This window comes from Lupinus angustifolius, unplaced genomic scaffold (genome assembly GCF_001865875.1).
Source record: "Lupinus angustifolius cultivar Tanjil unplaced genomic scaffold, LupAngTanjil_v1.0 Scaffold_16_75, whole genome shotgun sequence".
NCBI lineage: Eukaryota > Viridiplantae > Streptophyta > Magnoliopsida > Fabales > Fabaceae > Lupinus > Lupinus angustifolius.
This window is the reverse complement of record NW_017718924.1, coordinates 357-28270: the sequence shown is the minus strand read 5'-3', so window position 1 is coordinate 28270 and position 27914 is coordinate 357. Positions and strand designations below refer to the sequence as shown.

Below are 27914 nucleotides of genomic sequence, written 5' to 3'. Positions count from 1 at the left end.
TCTTATAAATATCAATAACACGCATAACTTTTTCTCACCTCTTCAATTCTCTTCTTCTCTTCATACTTTTACTCTCTACCACTCTTCTTTCAACCATGGCTAATCAACCTGAATCCTCTGATTCGTAAGTTCATTCTTATTTCTCAGATCTCCTTCTATTACTATGTTCTCTTTTCGTTTTCCACTTCAATTTTTGATGTTATTGAATCCGATTTTGATCTTTTTTCTTCTTCTTTATAGTAAGGGAACGAAGAAGGACTTCAGCACAGCGATCTTAGAGCGGAAGAAGGCGCCAAATCGTCTTGTCGTCGATGAAGCGATCAACGATGACAACTCCGTCGTTGTTCTTCACCCGGAGACTATGGAGAAGCTCCAGCTCTTTCGCGGTGACACTATTTTGATCAAAGTGAGTTTTAATTTTCAACGAAATTAGGTTTTTGTATTTTTTAAGAAATTTTAGGTTTTTAAAATCTCTTAATTCCTTCAGATGAATAGGTAAATTGTTAGTTTAGTTTAAATTTTGGTTCAATTTTGATTAAGTTTAGATTTTATATTTAGGTGCTGTGGCAGTGATGTAATAAAAGTATAATGTGTAACCACAGTTATATGTAACGCATGTTATATTATTGTTTGGGAAATTCGTTCTATTACAACTTTGTGATGTTCTTTGCTTTGGTTTAAGTTATTTCCTTCATTCTTTGCGTGTTTCATATTTAATAATTTGTGTTGGTTTGATGCTTCTGGACTTTAGGGAAAGAAAAGGAAAGATACAGTTTGTATTGCACTTGCTGATGACACATGTGAGGAGCCAAAGATACGAATGAATAAGGTTGTTAGAAACAACCTTAGGGTTAGGCTTGGAGATGTTATTTCTGTTCATCAATGTCCTGATGTCAAATATGGAAAGCGAGTCCACATTCTACCGGTTGATGACACTATTGAAGGGGTAACTGGGAATCTCTTTGATGCGTACTTAAAACGTGAGTATCTATTTCATCCTGTTTTTGTTGGATAGTATGAATGTTTTTGTCATCTGTTTTTAGCCACTTCGATTAGATGATTGGAAAAAAAGAACTGCTAGTTCATCACATGATATCATTTTGTTTTTTGCTGAGGAGAATTGTTGGCTCAATTATTTTTAAGCAGCCATGTTTCTTCAGTATTGGAAATCGGTGATCCTTACAAATAAATAATAGCTGTCCTGCTCTATGGGTTGTTCAAAAAATCAAGTTAGTTTAGAAATCATTCAAGTGACAAGTTGATATTGAGCCCATGTTCAAATGGCCAAGAAACTACTCTGTCAGGAGGTTTAATCTATAAGTCATTGAAATTTTACATGTGTACACAGCACATATTACTACCTAGGTTAGTTTTGTTGGGTTCCACTTGGCTCACTAGCATATATGCTTTGATGCTTTCTATTTCGATATGAATACTATGTCCTGATTTACCTTTTCAGCTTATTTTCTGGAGGCGTACCGGCCAGTGAGGAAGGGTGACTTTTTCCTTGTGAGAGGAGGAATGAGAAGTGTAGAATTCAAGGTTATTGAAACTGAGCCTGGTGAATTTTGTGTTGTTGCTCCTGACACAGAGATTTTCTGTGAAGGAGAACCTGTTAAAAGGGAAGATGAGAATCGATTAGATGAAGTTGGTTATGATGATGTTGGTGGTGTAAGAAAGCAGATGGCTCAGATTCGGGAACTAGTGGAACTGCCACTGAGGCATCCACAGTTATTCAAGTCTATTGGTGTTAAGCCACCAAAGGGAATTCTTCTCTATGGACCTCCTGGGTCTGGTAAGACTTTAATTGCCCGAGCAGTTGCAAATGAAACTGGTGCTTTCTTTTTTTGCATCAATGGTCCTGAGATCATGTCAAAACTGGCTGGAGAGAGTGAAAGCAATCTGAGAAAGGCATTTGAGGAAGCTGAGAAGAATGCACCCTCTATCATCTTCATTGATGAGATAGATTCAATAGCTCCAAAGAGGGAGAAGACTCACGGTGAAGTAGAAAGGAGGATTGTTTCCCAGCTCTTGACCCTCATGGATGGGCTTAAATCGCGTGCACATGTAATTGTTATGGGAGCCACAAATCGTCCGAATAGCATTGACCCTGCCCTTAGGAGGTTTGGAAGGTTTGATCGGGAGATAGATATTGGTGTTCCTGATGAAGTTGGGCGTCTTGAGGTTCTTCGTATCCATACCAAGAATATGAAGCTTGCTGAAGATGTAAGATTGAATTCCTTTTCTTACTAAATTGAGGTATGATTTGAATGTTCTGAAATCTGATAAGTCTGTCCATCAATTTGCAGGTTGATTTAGAAAGGATTTCTAAGGACACCCACGGCTATGTCGGTGCTGATCTAGCTGCTTTGTGTACTGAAGCTGCACTTCAGTGCATCAGAGAGAAAATGGATGTCATTGATTTGGAAGATGAGACCATTGATGCTGAAATACTGAACTCAATGGCGGTGACGAATGAGCATTTCCACACTGCTCTTGGGTCAAGCAATCCTTCTGCTCTCCGTGAAACAGTAAGTATTTTAGCTGTTTTTATATCATGTATAGTCTTCCTTGGCCAGCACCTTTTGTGATTACACTTGAACTTCTATGTATCTGTAACTTCAACTATGCTAATAATCAGGTTGTCGAAGTGCCAAATGTCAGTTGGGAAGATATCGGTGGTCTTGAAACTGTTAAGAGAGAACTCCAAGAGGTAATTTGAACTCTTGAATTGAATTTCTTTTTTTTATGGAAGTCTTGGATTGAATCTCGTCACTCTTTCATATCTCAACTATTGGTTTTGATGATATTTTCTTTTGCAGACTGTTCAATATCCAGTGGAGCACCCTGAAAAATTTGAGAAGTTCGGAATGTCTCCTTCGAAGGGGGTTCTTTTCTATGGACCTCCTGGTTGTGGTAAAACCCTTCTGGCAAAAGCAATTGCCAATGAATGTCAGGCAAACTTCATCAGTATAAAAGGCCCTGAGCTACTCACAATGTGGTTTGGAGAAAGTGAGGCTAATGTGAGGGAAATTTTTGACAAGGCGCGTGGTTCTGCTCCGTGTGTCTTATTCTTCGATGAACTTGATTCTATTGCAACACAGGTTTGTACTTCGAATCTAACTGAGCTGTGTCAGACAGAAGTCAAATTTTTGTGTGTGTATGAACATTCCTGTTTGCATTCTAAATATATTCAAACAAGTTAATTAATAATTAGTGTGTGACTGAAGAGTAGTACATGTGTCCTTTCTTGTGAGCCAGTGTTAAATCTTGTGTGTTTTATCTTGCAGAGAGGCAGTAGCGTAGGAGATGCTGGTGGTGCAGCTGACAGGGTTTTGAACCAACTGCTTACTGAGATGGATGGGATGTCAGCAAAAAAGACTGTGTTCATCATAGGGGCCACTAATCGGCCAGACATTATAGACCCTGCACTTCTCAGACCAGGACGTCTAGATCAATTGATTTATATACCCCTTCCAGATGAGGAATCCCGTTATCAGATATTTAAATCTTGCTTGAGAAAATCCCCTATCTCAAAAGATGTTGACCTTAGAGCTCTTGCCAAGTATACCCAAGGCTTCAGTGGTGCTGATATTACTGAGATTTGCCAGCGTGCATGCAAGTATGCCATAAGAGAGAACATTGAGAAGGTACAGTTTTAGCCACCCTTTTCTCTGTATACTAATTATTAAAGTGTGTTCAATTTAAGCTAAAAAAATTTCTGCAACGTCTCTTTGCAGGACATCGAGAAAGAAAGGAGGAGAAATGATAACCCTGAGGCCATGGAAGAGGATATTGAAGATGAAGAAGTAGCAGAAATTAAGGCATCTCACTTTGAAGAATCAATGAAGTATGCACGAAGGAGTGTAAGTGATGCTGACATTCGCAAGTACCAGGCATTTGCTCAAACATTGCAGCAGTCAAGAGGGTTTGGTAGTGAGTTTCGGTTTGCAGATACCAGCTCTGGCGCAGGTGGTGCCGCTGCCGCGACATCTGATCCTTTTGCAAGTGCTGCTGGAGCTGATGATGATGATCTTTACAATTAGGTTATCTTTTGGTTTTCTTTGATCATGAACACGTCAATGCTACCTTATGTATGTTCATTTTCAGATTTGCATTGGATTTTGTTGTCAATGCCCCGAAATAACATTGGTTCATGTGGTCAGCATTAGGTGCTAGCCACTTTGAAAGCTGGAAAAAAAATATGTTAATTGTTGGTCCGCTTGATATAATGTATAAATAACAAGGCAGCACTTTTATTATGATTTATATGCAAAAATACTTCACTCTTTTGGTTCTTTGGTATCATTCTCTAATAAACATTTAACTTACGCATTAATTTATTAAAAGTAACACTGAAATGGATTGTGATAGGATGAATGTTATAATGTTTGTTATGGGATTTATTAGAAAGGGAATAGGATAAAATATTATAGTTGATTATTTAGGTTTATTAAATATTAATATTATAAGAATAATTCTAGAATGTTCTTATTGTGAGATGATGACACTTGTGTGGTCATCATCATTTTAGGGTTTCTTTAAATAGTGTTTTGTTCATCCATAATGAAAGTAAGCAATCAATGAATGAAATATGGAGGGATAGGTGATGATACGAGCCCACAACCTATTATGGTCCAAAGGCCCACACGTATTAAACAAAGACCCAATTGGATTTCTGACTTTGTGGTGAAATATTAATTCATCTTAATGTTTGTCTTTAAGTTTCCAGAATGGGCTCTTGTTTAAGCCCAGTCTCTTTAGTAACCCTAAATGATTCAAGCTTCTGTATTTAAATTCTGCATTGTTAATGCTTGGAGGCTATGAATGAAGATATTTTCTATTTAAATTTTCTGTGTCTGTCTTTAATTTCTCCAGCTATAGTAATTAGTTAGTAAGATCCTAACAACTTGGTGCTTTCATTCCTGATATCATGCCTCCTAAAACTACAAACAAAGATCTTGATGACAATCTCTTACAACTCTTCGCAGACAAACTCAAAGAAAACCAGGAGCAACAAGACTCCAGGCATGAGACCATTGCTGAAGCTCTTCGTTCTATCACAGAAAAACTGGCAGGTATGAACACAGTTTCCCCTGAACCCCCACAACTAACCCCAAATCAACCTGGATCTTCAAACATTTCCCACACGCACCCAACTATTTCCGTACCCCCAAATTTAACACCAAATCAGGCCAACCCCAATCCTAATATTCCGATTCCCCCACCTCAACAACACTCCCCCAACCAGTTTCCCAACTATACACACACCCCCGTTTCCCCATTTTTCATACCCCCTCATCCCTACCTACGGCCCAACTTTCCCCAAATGCCCTTCTCACCCACACAGCCTAGACCACCCAAGCTGCAGCTTATTCCTTTTGACGGATCTGAACCACTAGACTGGTTATTCCAAGCAGAGTAGTTTTTCCTACTTTATCAAGTCCCCCCAGATCAGCGAATTCATATTATCTCATTTTATATGAAGGGAGATGCCCTGAGCTGGTTCAAATGGGCTTTTCACAATGCAACATTTACTGATTGGGATAGTTTTACTAGGTGCTTGGAGAGTCGTTTTGGTCCCTCTTGTTATGAAAACCACCAAGCAGAGTTGTTTAAGCTCCGCCAAACAGGGTCTGTGGAAGAATATCAGAAGCATTTTGAAAAATTGTGCAATCGAATTTGGGGATTATCTCCCGAAGTCATCCTAAATTGTTTTTTGTCGGGACTTATTCCTGAGATAAGGCGCGAACTAGCAATATTACGCCCATCTCACATAACAGATGCCTTGGGACTTGCAAAATTGGTGGAATCAAAGATCAAAGACTCTAAACCCCCCCTGCATAGACATGTTCGCTACACTCCTTTCAACAACCACAACCCCTCACTCCACTACCCACGACCCCCAACACAAACAGCCCCCTCACCCAGTTCCCCATCTTAGCCCCCTCTTCCAGTTCCCCATCTACCCCACCAACCTTACCAGTACGTCGTCTAACTATTGCTCAAATGCAAGAGCGACGTGCCCAAGGCCTATGTTACAGTTGTGATGAAAAATATCACCAAGGCCACAAATGCCAACCCAAGCGCTTCATGCTGATGTTGGTGAACAATTTGGATTCACCGGATGAATCTCTTTTGTCTTCCATGGAAACTGTAGAGGAAGACCTTGTGCCTTCACCTGACGAGCTTATTCATTTCCAACTCTCAGAACAAGCTCTAGAAGGCCAACCATCGCCCAAGACACTACGATTCCAAGGTTTCATCGCTGGGCACCCAGTTACCGTTCTGGTCGATACGGGCAGTTCCCATAATGTGCTCCAGCCACGCCTCGCACACTACCTCCAATTGGACATTGACCCTACTCCCAAGTTTCCTGTAATGGTAGGCAACGGGGCTTACATTTACTGTACAGGTTTGTGCTCCAACACACCTATCCAACTAAAGAATCAGTTGTTCTACATTCCCTTTTACTTGTTGCCCATCAAAGGGGCCGATGTTGTCCTTGGCATTGAATGGTTGCGAACATTAGGCCCAGTCACCTCTGATTTCGCTATCCCATCCATGTCCTTTAAGGTAGGGGATAACACCATCACCCTCCAAGGTGACCCTACTACACCTATTTCCCCCTCCACCTTTCATCAACTCTCTCGCCTTTTACATACTGATGCAATTGCCTCCTTCCATACCATCACTTTTCTGCCATTACTACACTCACCTACACATACCACTCAAAACACCCCATTCCTCAACCCAGCCATACAAACTCTCCTCACCAAATTCGACAAAATTTTTCATAAATCACAAGGCCTACCACCCTCTCGCCCCCACGATCATTCCATTTCCCTCTTACCCAACTCAGCCCCTGTCTCAGTCAAACCCTACCGTTACCCTCACTCACAAAAGGAAATCATGACTACAATGATTCAAGAAATGTTACATGATGGCATTATAACCCCTAGCACAAGTCCTTTTTCATCACCAGTTTTACTTGTTAAAAAAAAAGATGGCACATGGAGATTTTGTGTGGATTATCGGGCTCTGAATGTGTGGGGGTTGGAACGTACAATGAATGTACTTCTGACTTGGGAACTGCTGGAACCAATATCCCACCCATTACTCTCTCTTCACCTCGGGCAGCAAACCCCATTAATATCACACCGTTGGATGTGGTCAATGCTTCTGGACCTTTGGATAACCTGCCACGCCCTGCACCTTCATTAATGCGCTACGCGTCTCAAGGAGCGCTCCACGGTCCACTTCCCATCTCTCCTCTGCATACATCTGGACCATCCATTCAATCTCCTCTTTTGGCGCCAACACGGATCCAGCCGTCCAAAGATGACAGCTGTCCTCCACCCACTCTGGCTGACCGTTGCATTACCCACTCACGTGGGATTCACACTACCGAAGCTTCCACACACCTTGAGGACAAGGTGTCTCTTGGAGGGATAAGTGATGATATGAGCCCACAACCTATCATGGTCCAAAGGCCCACACGTATCAAACAAAGACCCAATTGGCTTTCTGACTTTGTGGTGAAATATTGATTTATCTTAATGTTTGTCTTTAAGTTTCCAGAATGGGCTCTTGTTTAAGCCCAGTCTCTTTAGTAACCCTAAATGATTCAAGCTTCTGTATTTAAATTCTGCATTGTTAATGCTTGGAGGCTATGAATGAAGATATTTTCTATTTAAATTTTCTGTGTCTGTCTTTAATTTCTCCAGCTATAGTAATTAGTTAGTAAGATCCTAACAACTTGGTGCTTTCATTCCTGATATCATGCCTCCTAAAACTACAAACAAAGATCTTGATGACAATCTCTTACAACTCTTCGCAGACAAACTCAAAGAAAACCAGGAGCAACAAGACTCCAGGCATGAGACCATTGCTGAAGCTCTTCGTTCTATCACAGAAAAACTGGCAGGTATGAACACAGTTTCCCCTGAACCCCCTCAACTAACCCCAAATCAACCTGGATCTTCAAACATTTCCCACACACACCCAACTATTTCCGTACCCCTAAATTTAACACCAAATCAGGCCAACCCCAACCCTAATATCCCGATTCCCCCACCTCAACAACCCTCCCCCAACCAGTTTCCCAACTATACCCACACCCCCGTTTCCCCATTTTTCATACCCCCCCATCCCTACCTACGGCCCAACTTTCCCCAAATGCCCTTCTCACCCACACAGCCTAGACCACCCAAGCTGCAGCTTATTCCTTTTGACGGATCTGAACCACTAGACTGGTTATTCCAAGCAGAGCAGTTTTTCCTACTTTATCAAGTTCCCCCAGATCAGCGAATTCATATTATCTCATTTTATATGAAGGGAGATGCCCTGAGCTGGTTCAAATGGGCTTTTCACAATGCAACATTTACTGATTGGGATAGTTTTACTAGGTGCTTGGAGAGTCGTTTTGGTCCCTCTTGTTATGAAAACCACCAAGCAGAGTTGTTTAAGCTCCGCCAAACAGGGTCTGTGGAAGAATATCAGAAGCATTTTGAAAAATTGTGCAATCGAATTTGGGGATTATCTCCCGAAGTCATCCTCAATTGTTTTTTGTCGGGACTTATTCCTGAGATCAGGCGCGAATTAGCAATATTACGCCCATCTCACATAACAGATGCCTTGGGACTTGCAAAATTGGTGGAATCAAAGATCAAAGACTCTAAACCCCCCCTGCATAGACATGTTCGCTACACTCCTTTCAACAACCACAACCCCTCACTACAATACCCACGACCCCCAACACAAATAGCCCCCTCTTCCAGTTCCCCATCTACCCCACCAACCTTACCAGTACGTCGTCTAACTATTGCTCAAATGCAAGAGCGACGTGCCCAAGGCCTATGTTACAGTTGTGATGAAAAATATCACCAAGGCCACAAATGCCAACCCAAACGCTTCATGCTGATGTTGGTGAACGATTTGGATTCACCGGATGAATCTCTTTTGTCTTCCATGGAAACTGTAGAGGAAGACCTTGTTCCTTCACCTGACGAGCTTATTCATTTCCAACTCTCCGAACAAGCTCTAGAAGGCCAACCATCGCCCAAGACACTGCGATTCCAAGGTTTCATCGCTGGGCACCCAGTTACCGTTCTGGTCGATACGGGCAGTTCCCATAATGTGCTTCAACCACGACTAGCACACTACCTACAATTGGACATCGACCCTACTCCAAAGTTTCCTGTAATGGTAGGCAATGGGGCTTACATTTACTGTACAGGTTTGTGCTCCAACACACCTATCCAACTAAAAAATCAGTTGTTCTACATTCCTTTTTACTTGTTACCCATCAAAGGGGCCGATGTTGTCCTTGGCATTGAATGGTTGCGAACATTAGGCCCAGTCACCTCTGATTTCGCTATCCCATCCATGTCCTTTAAGGTAGGGGATAACACCATCACCCTCCAAGGTGACCCTACTACACCTATTTCCCCCTCCACCTTTCATCAACTCTCTCGCCTTTTACATACTGATGCAATTGCCTCCTTCCATACCATCACTTTTCTGCCATTACTACACTCACCTACACATACCACTCAAAACACCCCATTCCTCAACCCAGCCATACAAACTCTCCTCACCAAATTTGACAAAATTTTTCAGAAATCACAAGGCCTACCTCCCTTTCGCCCCCACGATCATTCCATTTCCCTCTTACCCAACTCAGCCCCTGTCTCAGTCAAACCCTACCGTTACCCTCACTCACAAAAGGAAATCATGACTACGATGATTCAAGAAATGTTAAAAGATGGCATTATAACACCTAGCACAAGTCCTTTTTCTTCACCAGTTTTACTTGTTAAAAAAAAAGATGGCACATGGAGATTTTGTGTGGATTATCGGGCTCTCAATGCAATCACCATCCGTGATCACTTTCCGATTCCCACCATTGATGAGTTGTTGGATGAGCTCGGTGCAGCAACCATTTTTTCCAAGATCGACTTACGATCTGGATATCACCAGATCAGGGTGCAACCTAGTGACACTGCGAAAACAGCCTTTCGCACGTTTGATGGTCACTACGAATTTCTTGTTATGCCGTTTGGGCTAACCAATGCCCCGTCCACTTTTCAAGCAGCAATGAACGACCTCTTGAGGCCCCATTTGCGGAGGTTTGTTCTGGTTTTCTTTGATGATATCCTTATTTATAGTTCTAACTTAACTGATCATCTCCTGCATCTGAGCATTATATTGGACCTACTTATTACTAACCAGTTTTATGCCAAGTTCTCCAAATGTATGTTTGGTGTTGATACTGTTAGTTATTTGGGTCATATTATTTCTGCCGGGGTTGTAAGACCGGACCCCGACAAAATCCATGCAATGCAGGAATGGCCTCAACCACGTTCTCACACGACTCTCAGGGGTTTCTTGGGACTCACCGGTTTCTACAAAAAGTTTGTCAAAAACTACGCCACACTCGTCGCTCCTCTCACCGACATATTAAAATTACAATGTTTTACATGGACAAATGAGGCTCACAATGCCTTTACAAAATTAAAAGAAGCTATGTCTACAACTCCAGTGCTCCATCTTCCAGACTTCGTCGTGCCATTCGATGTTGAAACCGATGCTTCAGTGGTTGCTATAGGCGCGGTGCTTTCGCAAGGGGCCATCCTTTGGCTTTCTTCAGCAAGAAAATGACTCCAAGGATGCAGCATGCCTCAGCCTATGTCCGAGAGATGTTTGTCGTGATAGAGTCTGTAAAAAAGTGGCGTTAGTATTTAATTGGCAGAAAATTCAACATTTACACAGATCAACAGAGTTTGAAACACCTGATGACTCAGGGTTTCCACACACCAGAACAACAGAAATGGGCCACAAAATTGATAGGGTTCACTTATGATATTAGGTATCGAACAGGTACCTCAAATCGGGTCGCTGATGCTTTGTCTCGATGCCATTCGGATGACTCCGCCCAATTTTTCTCTGTGACTTTGTCCATACCTCAACTTTTGGATCGACTTCATTCCTTCTATGCTACACCACCTGGACAAACAGTGATACAACAACATGCCACTGATCAGTTTCAATTTTCACAAGGGTTCTTTTTCTATCAAAACAAACTTTTCATACCTGATGTTGATGATCTCCGGTTAACCTTGCTGAAGGAGTATCACGAATCACCGATGGCTAGGCACTCTGGTTGGCGACCAACTTTGGCCAGACTCATAGCTTCCTGTTCCTGGCTGGGGGTTACCAAGCACGTCAAGCAACTGGTCCGTGAATGTGCCACCTGCCAATTGAACAAGTCCCTGCCACAGAAACCACATGGGTTATTATAGCCACTAAAAATACCTGAGAAGGTATGGGAAGACATATCCATGGAATTTATCACCCACTTACCTCCTTCCCATGGTCACACGGTGATTTGGGTTATCGTGGATAGACTCACCAAGTATTGCCACTTTGTTGCTCTGCCGACTCGGTTCTCGGCCGAATCATTGGCTCGTCGTTTTTTAAACGACATCTGCAAACTCCATGGTGTACCAAAGAGTATTGTTTCGGACAGGGACCCAGTTTTCCTTAGTGGATTCTGGAAAGAGTTATTCAAACTCTTAGGGACATCCCTGTGCTATAGCACTGCCTACCATCCTCAATCCGATGGTCAAACAGTGGTTGTGAACAGGGGATTACAGACATACCTTCGTTGCTTCACGGGGACTCACCCGACCTGCTGGTTTGTCCACCTTCCTTTGGCCGAATATTGGCACAATACAAATCTGCATTCCTCACTTAAGCTCACCCCCTTTGAAGCGCTCTACGGTCGACCACCACCTACTCTTCGGGACTATCTTCCGAGATCCATCACACACCCACAGATCCATGAGTTACTACAATCCAGATCGGAAATGTTAGTTACCTTGAAACAAAACCTTCTTCATGCTCAACAATGCATGAAGTCACAAGCAGATTTAAAGCGAAAAGATGTTACCTTTGTGGAAGGGGAGTGGGTCCTTCTTCGGCTTCAACTACAGATAACACACCGTGGCCCGTCGTCGCTCCAACAAACTGTCCCGCAAATTTTTTGGTCCATTCCGAGTTACACGCCGTATTGGCCCCGTGGCTTACGAACTCGACCTTCCTCCTTCGGTTTGCATCCACTCGGTGTTCCATGTTTCCTTGCTCCGACGATTCCATGGCGATCCAGAGTCTCACCTTGTTGAACTCCCACGTGACGATTTGCTCCAAGACTCACAACACATAACCCATGCAGCATCAGCACCGACAGCAACCCAAGTTCAGGATAATAGCAAGGTCATCAATGACCCAGCCCTGGGTGTCATCACGGGTAATGGGAGAAAGGGAAGACAAGAGTTTGTGGTAACAAAGACTTCCCACGGTGGGGAGCCTTCTCTAAAGAACATAGGCTTCACGGTGGAAGAAAAAAAGAAGGGTGAAGAAAGCTTGGCAGAGAACCCTTTGAAAGAATGTGTGTGGGTTGGAACTCTAAAAGCAAACTACAATGAATGTACTTTTGACTTGGGAACTGATGGAGCCAATATCCCATATGTTACTCTCTCTTCACCTTGGGCAGCAAACCCCATTAATATCACACCGTTGGATGTGGTCAATGATTCTGGACCCTTGGATAACCTGCCACGCCCTGCACCTTCATTAATGCGCTACGCGTCTCAAGGAGGACTCCACGGTCCACTTCCCATCTCTCCTCTGCATACATCTAGACCACCCATTCAATCTCCTCTTTTGGCGCCAACACGGATCCAGCCGTTCAAAGATGACAGCTGTCCTCCACCCACTCTAGCTGACCGTTGCATTACCAACTCACGTGGGAACCACACTACCGAAGTTTCCACACACCTTGAGGACAAGGTGTCTCTTGGAGGGATAGGTGATTATATGAGCCCACAACCTATCATGGTCCAAAGGCCCACACGTATTAAACAAAGACCCAATTAGATTTCTGACTTTGTGGTGAAATATTAATTCATCTTAATGTTTGTCTTTAAGTTTCCAGAATGAGCTCTTGTTTAAGCTCAGTCTCTTTAGTAACCCTAAATGATTCAAGCTTCTGTATTTAAATTCTGCATTGTTAATGCTTGGAGGCTATGAATGAAGATATTTCCTATTTTAATTTTTTTGTTTGTTTCTGTCTTTAATTTCTCCAGGTATAGTAATTAGTTAGTAAGATCCTAACAACTTGGTGCTTTCATTCCTGATATCATGCCTCCTAAAACTACAAACAAAGATCTTGATGACAATCTCTTACAACTCTTCGCAGACAAACTCAAAGAAAACCAGGAGCAACAAGACTCCAGGCATGAGACCATTGCTGAAGCTCTTCGTTCTATCACAGAAAAACTGGCAGGTATGAACACAGTTCCCCCTGAACCCCCTTAACTAACCCCAAATCAACCTGGATCTTCAAACGATGAAAAATTTACTCTTTTATTATCTTTTTAGTTTATAATTTCTTAGGAGTAGAATAATTTCATAGTGTTCTTCGTAGATTTGCAATTTGTTCCCTATCAATTGGTGCTTTCATTTGGTCCTCAATGCCTCCTATGGGTGTGGATGATGCTCTCTTGTTCATAAACAAGCAGTTCCAACAATTGCAAAATGAAGATGAGGCAAGGCATGAATCCCTTCTCAAGGCCCTTTCCAACCTTAATGTTAAGGTAACAACTTAAGTATCATTCCTCCATACTCTCATTATCAATCTCATGTCACCAACACTCTTCAAAACCCTTACCTCTACTCTCAAACTACTACCACCAAACCTCACAACTATATATCTCATTCTCATTCCTTTCCACTGTGGCCAAAACAACAACCTCCCCCAAAACCACCTCCACAACCAAATTATCTACCTTTCCAATATTATTTTTATCAATCCTATCAACCATGCTATACATTAACTCAACAATCACCTCATATTATATCAAACATCACCAACACAAAAATCATGAACAGAAACAAAAAACTCAAAAACATTAGAAATATAATTCAACAATCTTTGGCTCCCTATTGTAAACAAATGAAGCGCCATAGAGAACTATGTCTCTTTCACTCACCACCGTTGGATATCACCACTTCAACGCTGGAAAATGACAGTACGACGACAACCGCCGCCTCTCCGACGACGGCAATCACTTTCACGACCCAAGCACAACCATAAGTCACCGCTGGAGCCACTGCCACCGTCATCGGAAAACACATCTGCCAAGATAGAAATAAGAGAGTCTCTCCCTAGAACTCAAAAAGAAAATGAAAAACCGAATTTGTTTAAAGAAGTTGAGAGTAATTTTACATTTAGGCTTTCTAGTAGAAAGAAAGTGGAGAAGGAGAAAAAAATGGAAGAATCTGGTTTGAGTGAGTATTTTTGGGGAAGAAGGAAACATTTTGAAACTTTTATTGTTAAGGATGATTGGGATAGTAATGTGAAATCTTGGCCATTCAGAAAAAGCACAAATTCACGTACACCACTAGATGAGGGAGTGATCCATGTAAAGTCAAACTTGCCTCTCACACACTGCCATGTGGCCTTTCCTATATCACCCACCCAAACTCATCTAGCTTCCCCTTTTAAAATATGGTCGTTGCATTTTATACTCTCAAAAGTATATGGACCCCACAATATTAATACCATTTATTACTGCCAATTTTCAAGCATATGTTTAACTCTCCACACTTCAATATCCTCTATCTAGTATTTATTACTCATTCTCCATGTTTAACCAACAAATATTTCCCATCCCTTATTCCATTGATACCCACATATGCCTTATTCATTACTCCAGTGTGGACACCTATTACTTGTGCTGCTATATTTTCTTGGTTGCCAACGGCTTCCATAAATATTGGCCAAAACTTTGTTGCTATTCCAATACATAATTTTTCAAATCTCACAGAGAAGATCACCAGGACACAACAAGTTGTTATTGGGACTGAGTTTAATAGAGTTTTGGATCACTGTTACAACCTTGAGGACAAGGTTGATTTTAAAGGGGTCGGTAATGATAGGATGTATGTTATAATGTTTGTTATGAGATTTATTAGAAAGGGAATAGGATAAAATATTATAGTTGATTATTTAGGTTTATTAAATATTAATATTATAAGAATAATTCTAGAATGTTCTTATTGTGAGATGATGACACTTGTGTGGTCATCATCATTTTAGGGTTTCTTTAAATAGTGTTTTGTTCATCCATAATGAAAGCAAGCAATCAATGAATGAAATATGAAAAATTTACTCTTTTATTATCTTCTTAGTTTATAATTTCTTAGGAGTAGAATAATTTCATAGTGTTCTTGGTAGATTTGCTATTTGCATTCTATCAGATTGTCTTCATTAGCATTTCTTACTCAGACTCGAAAATGTCTCATGGCTTAATGAGATGTATATGATCCACACACGAGGAAAGGAACCTGTATTATAATAATGGTCGTTTGCTAATATGCGCATGGATGAAACTGGTTTTAAAGCTTTTTTAACAGTGAGGTAAGTGAGTTAAGTGTCCAAAAAGTCCCGACTAGGTTAGCCCTACTTTTCATACAGTAAAAGGGTCTGCATTCAGACTATAATTTTGTTGGTTAGACCTGTTTTGTGTGCTTTATTTGGTCGGGCCCGAGGCTATTAGATCCACTTCTGTTTTTGTTCATTTTCTACATTTGCCATGTGGCACAGCCAATGTATCAAATAGTGGTATCTTAATAGTTGGGATCATAACTAATTAAGGACTTTGACGTATAAAAAAGAAAATAATGATTGAAACCAAGTATGATTGAGCTTGTGTAGGAACTAAAAATTAGGGATGGCAAAATGGGCTTGGCCTGACGGGCCAGCCCATTCGGATATGTGTTTTTAGCGGGCCGAACTGAGGGTTTTAGCCCAAAAGCTTGCATTCAAGCCGTTTTGGAAGCCCGTTTTTTAGACGGGCCATGGAAGGTCGGGCTGGGCTGGCCCGACGGACCAACATTAAGATTAAAGTTTATTTGTCTATCATGTTACTCATTGCAATTAAGATTAAACTTTTACAATTTTAACTTATGTTTGGATGTTTAAGCCTATAATTCTTCTTTCTCTTTGTAAAATGAACATTTAATATTTTATTATGTAGTTATCTATTATCTTCACTCTTATATAATTATTGTACTTGTTATGTTATCAGATAAAGGTGGAGTTTCAGTGACAATTAGAGGTGTTTGAATCAAATTTAAACATTTAATTAATTGAAATGGAAAATTGGAAACTCAAACAGAACTACTGATTTTGATTTCTTTTGAAAAATTAATTGAATTCGACTGGGTTTCAATTTATATTTTCAATGTAGTCAAATTCAAATTAAATTGAGTAATATATATACTTTATTGTAATTGATTTATAATATAATAATTTTGATTCTTATACACTTTTTAAAACTTATGAGTTATAAGCTCTATTGTGAACTAGGAGTCTAAAAGTTTAAGACTATGGTGATTTATTGTTTTGTACTAATGCAATATGTTATTATGAGATTGTGTCTTTTGTTTGTGATTTTTTGTTTTAAAAGACATTTATGAATTGTTTGAATTATTTATTTTTGTCTAAAAGCTTTAATGTGTGTTTTGAAAGAAAAAACAAAACGGGTCAGCCCGCCGGCCTGGCAGCCCTGCCAAATATGGGTCGAGCTAGCATTTTGAGCCCTTTTAACAATAAGGGTTGGGTCGGGCCAACCCATATTCTGACGAGCCAAAGGCGGGTCAGGTCGGGCTGGCCCGTATTACCACCCTTACTAAAAATATAATTAAGCCTCCTATAAATACTCATAGAACTAAAAGTGTTTATCACTTGAATACTCATAGTATTATTAAAACCGTATCAGTTATTAAACCGGCCAAGGTACTGATATAATGGTATAGTGGTTCAACAAGTGATTCAATAATTAAACCACATGCCGGTTAAACCGGACATACATGTTTATATTAATATATATGTAAACCTATAATATGGTGGATAATATATTAACATTATATAAAACTTTTGCACTATGAGTGCATACATTTTCTCATATTTAAAAATCATTTACACTATCATTATATATACATTTTTATTTCATATAATGTGTGGATAACTTAGATAAAAATGGTGATATTGTAATATGATAATATTATTTTTCACCAATCCCCTCAAAACCAAACTCAATCTATAATCTAATCTCTACAAAATGAAATCAAGAAGATAATAAAAGAATTCATTTCCTCCAATATAAACAAAAGTGATTAAGTGTTATGTAATTGGAAGAGAAACTCAAGATTGGCTCGTTTTTTTGAAATACAACAACCGGTCGGTTTAGTCCCAACTCGGCTGGTTTACTGGTTTTGAAGAATATCAGCCAGTTTTGGCCAGTTTCCACCAGATCTGGTACATATCTGGTACAACAACCGTCCCATACTGGTAAGGGGTTCGGTTTTCTGATTGAACCGGCCGGTACAGTACAGTTTTATCAATACTGCTCATATATGATTAGAGTGGGTAGGTATCATATTTTTGTTGGGGAATGGGTCTGTTTTTAGTGTTGGTCCTTTTCCCAGATCATGAATCAAGTGCCAACTTAGTCACCATTTGTCATTTGCCATTCCCATGTAGCACTTTGTTAGCATATAAGTAGTTAATAGAGGTCAGAGAAAATTTGCATGAAGACATATATAATATGTTACATTTACAAACAAAGACATTTATGTTTTTTGATATTATCATTTATGCTTAAATTTTAATTAGATTTAATATGTGTTAGCAAAAATGTATTGGTTGTCTTTACATACATACGTCTCCGCACAAGTTTTTCGCATCCTAAATTCCGAGAGGGCACACTAAGTTTTTTTTAACATTTAAGGTCTTGACCCGTCTAAAGAATGATAGGGATTAAAATCAAATAAGGTTGAACTCTCCATTACTAAAAAAACTTAATTAAGCAATTAATTGGTTAGAAAATTTTAATAAATAAATATTTTTTTAACCACTTACAAATGGTGATATGTGGAGTGTCATTTTTTGGTAGAAAAATGTGATATGTAACACCCATTTTTTGCAACTTAGAAATTAGGATTTCATTATAACAATATGATAAAAATTTATAGAAAATTAATGGTAACATGTTAGAAAATCAGAGTGAATTTAAAATTTGTTTTCATTGATATATTCAAGATGTGAAAATATTCAATATTATCATTACCCAAAAACGAGGTATCATATTCAACTTCAAAAAACCATGATTTATTAATTATCTATTTTTAAGTATGTAGCTTTACAAAATCATTAATTCAATCTTAACATAATGATTAGAAAAGACATCATGTATGCAAAAAGAATTATTTTAAGTATTTTTCATAAAATATAACTTATACAAAATTAGTTCAAAAGACCAAAGGTATTCTTAAATTAAAGCCAATAATCCCAATATAAACAAGATACTTAACTAGACATCACCTAAGTTCTTCTTGTCTATATTTCCATCAATGGATATCCATAGAGAAACTGCAACAAACATGTTCATACATATAGTATAGACAAAAGAAAAGACAAAGAAAAGGGAGTAGGAACCAACTACGGTGATCACATCATGAAATTACATAGAGAAATAACATTAAAGTGAGACATCTTATATCACAACCAAAACCAAACAATGTCAAATGCATGCAAATGATGCCTGAAGTTAGTGTCTTATACAAGAGGATATTCCCATCCCAATTAATATATATTTCATGCAATGCAATATGCAATTCAACTAATCAATCACCACCAAATTACAATATCCATATTTTCAATTACCTTTATCAGAGGTGCTTACATGGTAAGTCATGTTCGTTTCAGGAATCCTCTCTACCGATCATGAAATGCGCAAGGGGCTGTGAGAGATCATTTAGTTTGCATATAGGACTATCTTGGTTATACGGCTTATAAAACCTGACTCTCACTGAACTGTCTCACCTAAACAATCCTTCAAGGCTCCTTGACGAATCACTTGTTATTGCCGCCCCTATCCAAATCCCAATGATATTTCTATCAGTGTATCTTTCCATTTTCTCCAACTCCAACTACAAGAATGCAATACATGTACACTAACTGAAGTTAGTGTATTAAATCTTTTAATCAAGGTTTTCATATGTTTTATTTCCACAAATATCACATAAGTTAGTCATAGTCGAACAATGAGAAATAAGTCCAACGAACGAGCCACGATGCATTTCTATCATTTCAAACTTATGTATTTTCTAAATTAATATAACAGCTAATATGTGTATTTCCCATTAAATACAATATTCACTCATAATATTTTTCATTGCAATACAACAATACAACAATTAATAACATAATCATTGCAATTGAGATATTTCTAAATTACAACCTTATCACAAACATTTAGCACATAAAATAATTATCAATTTATCACAATACTCACATGTCTGCAAACATAATTATTTAACAACCTTTCATGACGATGTAATAACATAAGCGCGTACCTCGCATTATGTTACACACAAAAATGAATTCATACACATATATTTCTAACCCAATCAAATATCTAAGACTCTATACATCGTCATGAAAAAGATTAAGGACTCTTACATGAAAACAAGTTTCCATAAGAGTTCCTAATCTACAAGACTCTCTGACTTTTGAGGGAATTAGAGAGGAAAAACTTTAATGAAATACTCTAAGACCACAATGGACTTCTCTTTCACCTTAGTCGCTTTATCTCATAACTTCAACTTGTTGTAGCACCATAAGCGTCACTACTAGCATCCACTTGACCGAAACATCATTACTTTGTCAAACAATGAAATAACAATCAATTCAAATAACCCAAGTACTTAAGCTTATCTCATATAAACATACACCAACGTTATACTTTACCAAAGCTATATTCTTTTTCTACAATGTAAGATTGAGATTTTATCACCACCAAATAATAGAGTCATGATTGAATAAAATGAGAATTGTAGGACAACATACTCAAAGAGCACTCAATCAACCTTAGATTATACCGGAAAACAAATATTACATAATTACTAAATATAAATTAAATAACATTCATATACTATAACTGCAAATTATATAACAACTATGGATAATACAAATATTTTTTTTTAACAGTAGTTTTAGTATAACTTTATCTGTATAGATTTATTTAACACCTAATATATACTATTCTGTATATACACATGGATTGATCGTGTTTCATTGTACATGTGAAACCAAGACAAACGAAAAAGATGTATTGTAAATCAAGATCAAAGTAGATTAGTCTAACTCAAAGAATAATATATATGTTCTTGTTCAATAAAGCTATAATAAATAATAAGTTTAATGTACACAAAAATCTATTTAAAGATGTCATATAAAGTAAATCATTATCAATCTAATATTAAACAGTTCATTATTCAACAATTATTCACCTCCACATAAAGACATTAATTTAGGTTATCATAGAGTCATAGTCGAACAATTAATTCATTATATATATATGAAAAAACTAAGTGCACTATGTTCATTAAAACACCACAAGGAGTAATAACTATCAACTAATTTTGGATCCGGGTAAAATAAATGGTTTGAATACTGACCATATGAAAATTCAATTTTATGAAAGAAAAGGAGAATTAGAACTAACCAATAGAATGGATTTGGTAGAGTGCTACTTGGTGTTGTTGGATTAATGAAGAACAATCCAAACAATCCCACAAAAGAACAAGACACGTATATGGTTTTGGTGGATTAATAAAAGTAATATGAGTATATGAAATTGATATGGAAGGATTAAAAGATGATGCTCAGGGTTTGAGAATTTGAAACAAAGATAAAGATGATAGAGATTATGGAGCCTAGAAAGTGGGAGTAGATAAATAACCATAGTCACAAGAGTTATAAGGATGTGTATATAATAAGATAATTGTTGTTTAGTTAGTGATAAAAGGATAAATTTATAAGAGTATGATATACCATCAAAATATTTTATGATAAACAATACAATAAACATAATCATTATATTCAAATCAAATTAAGATAAAGATAAGGTGATCAAAGTAAATAACACTCATGAATATTAATTGTTACATTATTTATCAAAAGATAAATATTCATAAAAGACGTTTAATGTTAAATCATTAGTAGGTACTCCAAACACCATGAATAATTTAATATGATCATAATATAATAATATTTTACAAATCAACTATATATTTTTAAATAACCTTTTTGACACAAAAACTCACTTTCAAGAAGATATGGATTCAGTCGGCTATAAAAATAACCAATAAAATAACTTATTTTCAAAATAAACAAAATATCATAAACCAATTAAATAGTCATTCAAAAGACATAATACTCATTAAAAGATTTAACATAATTCTACATATATAATTTCAAATTTTGTTTTTACTCACATATTAAAAGAATAGAAAGTTACAAGTGTTACATGTGATCCAGTATTTTTTAAATATGAGTTGAAAAATCATTAGTCCAATCTTCTGATCAAGTCGGTAGTTAGGAAACACAATAGATGAAGGCAAACATTGAAAAGGGATAATGTCATAAAAACTACTTTTGTCCATTTGAATTTTTCCTTTAGCGGTAGCATTTGTAAATAGTAACAAATATATTAACTCACTCAAAACTACTTTTCTTTTTGGCAAAATATCCCTTTTTTGGCTTAAATCCATGGTGCTATCTGTACAAGCAAAGAGTGAAAGGTTTGGGATTTAAATTGAACAATTATATTGCTAAACATCTAATGTTATTTTAATTCCAAATAAATTATGTATATTTTCACTTGTTCTAATTCATACAACTTCATTTAATTAATTAATTATTTTTTTTTATTCATTCATTTTTTGTGGTAGAGTTTTATTTTTTATTTTCAGTTTTAATTATTGTTGGAGAATTTATAATTTGTTGGGTGATATATTTGTATTAATCTATTTTTAAAAGTTTTTTTTATTTATTGTTATTTTTATTACATATGTGATACCTAAATTAATATATTTAGGTTTATTTTTTACAAAATGTTTTAGTCTACAAAAGTATTTGTTTAATATTTATACTTCTTGGAGTAAATTTGGTCAAAGAGAATATGCTCTTACAGCTAAAAAAAGTAGTAACAACAATGATGTAAATATAACATTTCTTATTTATGAGTGTTTATGTAATTTTATAAGTATAATATTTCTTTTTATTTCATTTTTTTTGCACGATCAAACAAGATGAAAGAAAAATTATAACTTTTTTCTTTTTTTTCTTCTGTTAAACCAAATAACTAATTTCTCAGCTCACTTTTTTCATCTTTTCTTTCCTTGAATTTTTTTTTATTTCCTTCCATTTTCCTTGAACCAAATAGAGTGATGAATTGAAAAGATACATTAAAATAAAATAATCACAACTGTTAATATAGAAAACTCAATTACACATTGTATTAATATGATAATTGCATTCGTATAATTATTAAAATTAATAACCACATTAGAATTACAATAGCATAAAAATAAAGTTTGACAAGATAATCTTAAGTAGTTATTTTACCTCTTAAAATATTACCTAGCATGACAATATCTAGCAATATAAAGCAAGAAATAAATTATAAAACTATCCTACAAATATATGCTCAATGTTTGATTATTTTGTTGAGTAATAATTTTTTAAATATAAAACTAAAGTCTCATTTATTCATGGGGAGAAATATAATCCTTCATGTATTATGTTATTTAGGATGAAGACATGAAAAGATTTAATATTATATCCGTCAATAATACAATTTCCACAAATTCTTGGATGAAATTAAAGTTAGAGAAAATTATGTATGCGCTTATAATGTATGAATTTTATATATTGTCATTACATGATTCATTATTCATGTTTAATTATCATCGACTCTAAAAAAAAGTAATATAAATAAATGATGAATAATCTACTGATTATGTATAATTCTTTATACTAAGAATACATAAATATTACACTCTTAAAGTTACTGTAATGAAATGAGCATTGGATTATTACCTTTTGAAATGTGTTAGAAAAATGTATTATATTGCTATTCCATATTGATATTTAATTATAATTGATTCTTCAAAAAACTAATTCAAATGAATAATAAAAGATATAATGACTATATATAAATATTTATACTGACATTACATAGAAAATAGACCCTGTAATTTATGCCATCTATCATATGAGAAAAATATATGCCGTCACAATGTAAAAGATTTAATATTGTTACTATATCATCATCAATTATATTTAATTATCATTGATTCTTCAAAAGGTAATGCAAATGAAATGTTACATGATATACTAACTATGTATAAATTTTCACACTTACAAATATATATATATATATACATATATATATATACATACATATATATATACATACATACATATATATACATACATATATATATATACATATATATATATATATATATTACACTCTGATATTAATTATCATTGATTCTTCAAAAGGTAATGCAAATGAAATGATACATGATATACTAACTATGTATAAATTTTCACACTTACAAAAAAAAATATATATATATATATACATATATATATATATATACATATATATACATACATACATATATATACATACATACATATATATACATACATATATATACATATATATATATATATATTACACTCTGATTATATTAGTTCTCTAAGTTATTTTATTTTTAGTTTGTTCATGTAACTTTATTTTATTTGATATTATGTAGACAAATTTTTCCTCATGACTCTTTATTTTCAACTAGGGAACAAGGATTCTTAATTTTGGTGTGATTGAGTTTATAAGGAAAATATGTACAAAAAACATATGCTATTAAATAAAAATTTAATTTATTGAACTAAATTGAAAATAAAAGTTATTCTAATGGAGGGAATCTAGTTAATTTAATAAGGATGAGCACAAAAAGTATATCTGTATTAAAATCAAATAATCACTTTCCAATACATTATTTAAAATAAAAATGAAAACGTTTTCTTGAAAATGACATTTTATCATATAAAAAAGGATTGAAGTTTGATTTTTCAATCCACCATGATCAGGAATATATAATACTTCATTAAGAAATCACTTTAAAAATTATATCAACCATAAAAAGTTATACATGTCAGTTGGACTAATATATTTCAACTCCATATAAGTTAAAAATTGCACATGCCACATTTCTAAAATCTAATCTGATTTGTTAAGAATATATAATATTACTTTTAAAACTAACATGCTCATTCATGTTTATTGATATTACAATTTTGCCTTATAATGATTAGCATGTTGACATGTCCTACCATGTTTGTCAAACCGTTTTTCTATCGTTTAATATGTGTACTCTACATGCTATAAATGTCAAATATAATAAGTTGTGTTAGATATTGTAATTTATAATTGAATATATTTGATTAAGATAATTGTTCAATATTAAAGAATGAATGTATATAAAATTGTGTTTAGCAGGGTGTTGCACTCAAATTCTTATTGGGACTCGTTTTTATATTTGTTTTAATCTAGAGTTTGGTAAGTAAGCATATGACAATATATTTTAATTTAAAAATGATATGTTTTTAATTCAGGCTCAATTGGATGACACTACCACCTCCAAATAATGTTATTAATTCAGGCTCAATTGTATGACACTAGTTCCTTATGGCAACACGAGTACCTAATCAAATCTCTGGTTCATTATGGCAACATGGGTGCCTCAACAAATCCCTAGTGCTTTATGGCAACACAGGTGCCTCAACAAATCCCTGGTTCTTAATGACAACACGAGTGCTTCAGCAAATCCCTAGTTCTTTATGGCAACACAGGTGCCTCAACAAATCCTTTGTTCACTATGGCAACACGAGTGCCTCATCAAATCCCTGGTTCATTATGGGAACACGAGTACCTCAGCAAATCCCTTGTTCTCTATGGCAACAAGGGTGCCTCAACAAATCATTGGATTCATTATGCCAACACGGATGCCTAAGCCAATCATTGGTTCATTATGGCAACACGAGTGTCTCAACCAATCTCTTGTTCATTATGGAAACATGGGTGCCTCAACGAATCCGTTATTCATTATGGCAACACGGATGCCTCAGCAAATCCCTGGTTCATTATGACAACACAGGTGCCTCAACAAATCCCTGATTCATTAAGGCAACATGGGTGCCTCAACAAATCCCTGGTTCGTTAAGGCAACATGGGTGCCTCAAAAAATCCCTAGTTCATTTTGCCAATATGGATGCCTCAACAAATCCCTGGTTCATTTTGGCAACACAAGTGTCTAACAAATCCCTAGTTCTTTATGGCAACACGTGTGCCTAAGCAAATCCCTAGTCCTTTATGGCAACATGGGTTTCTCAACAAATCCCTGATTCTTTATGGAAACATTGGTGCCTCAGCAAATACGTGGTTCATAATGGCAACACGAGTGCCTCAGCAAATCCCTCGTTTATTATAGCAACACGGGTGCCTAAGAAAATCTCTGGTTCATTATGACAACACGAGTGCCTAAAAAAATCCCTCGTTCATTATGACAACACATGTGCTTCATCCAATTCCTAGTTTATTACGGCAACGCAAGTGCCTCAAAAAATCCCTAGTTCTTTATGGCAATATGAATGCTTAAGTAAATCCCTGGTTCATTATGACAACACGAGTGCCTCAGAAAATCCATGGTTAATTATGTCAACGCGGATGCCTCAGTAAATCCCTGGTTCATTTGACAACACGGGTACCTCAGCAAATCCCTGGTTCTTTTGACAACACGGGTACCTCAACAAATCCCTAGTTCATTTGGCAACATGGGTGCCTCAACAAATCTCTGGTTCATTATGGCAACACAGGTGCCTCAACAAATCCCTTGTTCACTATGACAACACGAGTGTCTCAGCAAATCCCTAGTTCATTATGGCAACACAAATGCCTAACAAATCCTTGGTTATTTATGGCAACATGGGTACCTCAATAAATCTTTGGTTCACTATGGCAAAACGGGTGCCTCATCAAATCCCTAGCGCTTTATGGCAACACAGGTGCCTCAACAAATCCCTGGTTCTTTATGACAACACGGGTGCCTCAACAAATCCATGTTTCTTTATGGCAACACAGGTGCCTCAGAAAATCCTTTGTTCATTATGGCAACACGGGTGCCTTAGCAAATCCCTGGTTCATTACCGGAACATGGGTGTCTCAGCAAATACCTTGTTCTTTATGACAATAGGGATGCCGCAACAAATCCCTGGTTCATTATGGCAACATTGTACCTCAACAAATCCCTATTTCAATATGGTAACACGGGTGCCTCAGAAAATCTCTTGTTCATTATGGCAACATGGATGCCTTAACAAATCTCTGGTTCTTTATGGCCTCACGAGTGCCTCAACAAATCCCTGGTTCATTATGACAACACGAGTGCCTCAACAAAGCCCTAGTTCTTTATGGCAACTTGGGTGCCTAAGCAAATCCCTAGTTCTTTATGGCAACACGAATGACTCAGCAAATCCTCAGTTAATTAAGACAACACGAGTGCTTCAAAAAATCCCTAGTTCATTATAGCAACACAAGTTCCTCAGCAAATCTCTGGTTCATTATGGCAACACAGGTGCCTCAATAAATCCCTAGTTGATTATGGCAATACGGATGCCTCAACAAATCCCTGGTTCTTTAAGTTAACATAGATGCCTAAACAAATCTTTGGTTCATTATGGCAATACGGGTGCCTCAGCAAGTCCTTGGATTATTATGACAACACGAATGCCTCAGCAAATCTCTCATTCTTTATGGAAACATAGGTGCCTTAGTAAATCGCTGGTTGATTATGGCAACATGGGTGCCTCAACAAATCACTAGTTCTTTATGACAATACGGGTGTGTCAGCAAATCTCTGGTTCGTTATGGCAACACGAGTGCCTTACCAAAACCTTGGTTCGTTATGGCAACACGGGTGTCTCAACAAATCTCTGCTTCAATATGGTAACACGGGTGCCTCAACAAAATCCCTAGTCCAACAGCAAAGCATCGATCTGCTTCATCAAAATTCATTACTTTCTCAAAGGCTTTTTCTGAGTCTCGACAAAATAACGTTCATTTCTTTACTAGTTACTTACCATGATATCTCTCAAAAATCAAATCAAAGATTGCTTTATGAAAAATACAAATCATATCAAATTGATTGCATCCCAATATGAGTAAGGTAAAGATTATAATTATATTAGAAAAATAATATCAAGATAGAGTATTAAATATCTTTCGCGATTTGTATAAAATTTAAAAAGATTATTTTCACCTATCATTGAATAATGCAATGATATTAAGATGAATTAGAATCGATTAAAAATCTTATCTAAGAAAAATTATTTCTAATTTTATATTGTTAAAGCCAAATATTTATTTTTACTCACGGTGGGTATAACAATAATTTTGGGTTTTAGAAAAATTATTACTCACTGAAGGTATTAATACTCAATTTGGATTTTTAATTTTTAAATAATTTTAGATTCAAGAAAACCTTGATTTTTTGGACAAGAATTAAATGGAAATCTGATTTTTTTTCTTTAACTTCCTCCAAACCATAATGATGGAAATCAGAATTTGAATTTCAATTAATAAAACCAAATCAAATTTCACATTTAATCTCTCAATGAAATTAAATGAGAATATTTTTATATATTAATATACTTAGGCTATAAATAGTAGCATATGTCAAAGAGGAAGAGATTCCTCAAAAACATCATCTTACAAAAAAGCATTAAAAATACACACAGAGGAATTCCATACAAAAATTATACACAAGAATTTCAACACAAAAGTATCACTAAAAAAACATCGGTATTGTAAGAACAAGATTGCAACTAAGAGGGGGGTGAATTAGCTGGCTTAAAATTATAGTAACTTTTTCTG

At 36.4% G+C, this 27914-nt stretch overlaps 1 protein-coding gene across 2 annotated transcripts; it reads left to right on the top strand.

The window, feature by feature from the left end:
• Nucleotides 1-27914, top strand: LOC109337986 (cell division control protein 48 homolog D-like). 2 transcript variants are annotated; one of them, XR_002106496.1, is made up of 11 exons: nt 1-124; nt 241-406; nt 752-980; nt 1460-2226; nt 2310-2531; nt 2642-2713; nt 2823-3104; nt 3291-3650; nt 3741-4098; nt 22983-22987; nt 27903-27914. XR_002106496.1 is itself a non-coding variant. In XM_019575106.1 (9 exons), exons 1-9 carry the CDS (start codon nt 96-98, stop codon nt 4044-4046), a joined length of 2433 nt encoding a protein of 810 aa, XP_019430651.1. In that variant the 5' UTR covers nt 1-95; the 3' UTR covers nt 4047-4290. The 2 variants fall into 2 exon arrangements, 1 of the variants encoding a protein (XP_019430651.1); XM_019575106.1 differs by lacking the exons at nt 22983-22987; nt 27903-27914 and having other exon boundaries at nt 3741-4290.

Coding starts and splice junctions, on each gene's coding strand:
- LOC109337986 (XM_019575106.1), top strand. CDS start 96: ATGGCTAATCAACCTGAATCCTCTGATTC. Junction 2,227..2,309: donor ATATGAAGCTTGCTGAAGAT/GTAAGATTGAAT, acceptor ATCAATTTGCAG/GTTGATTTAGAAAGGATTTC. Junction 2,714..2,822: donor TTAAGAGAGAACTCCAAGAG/GTAATTTGAACT, acceptor TTTCTTTTGCAG/ACTGTTCAATATCCAGTGGA.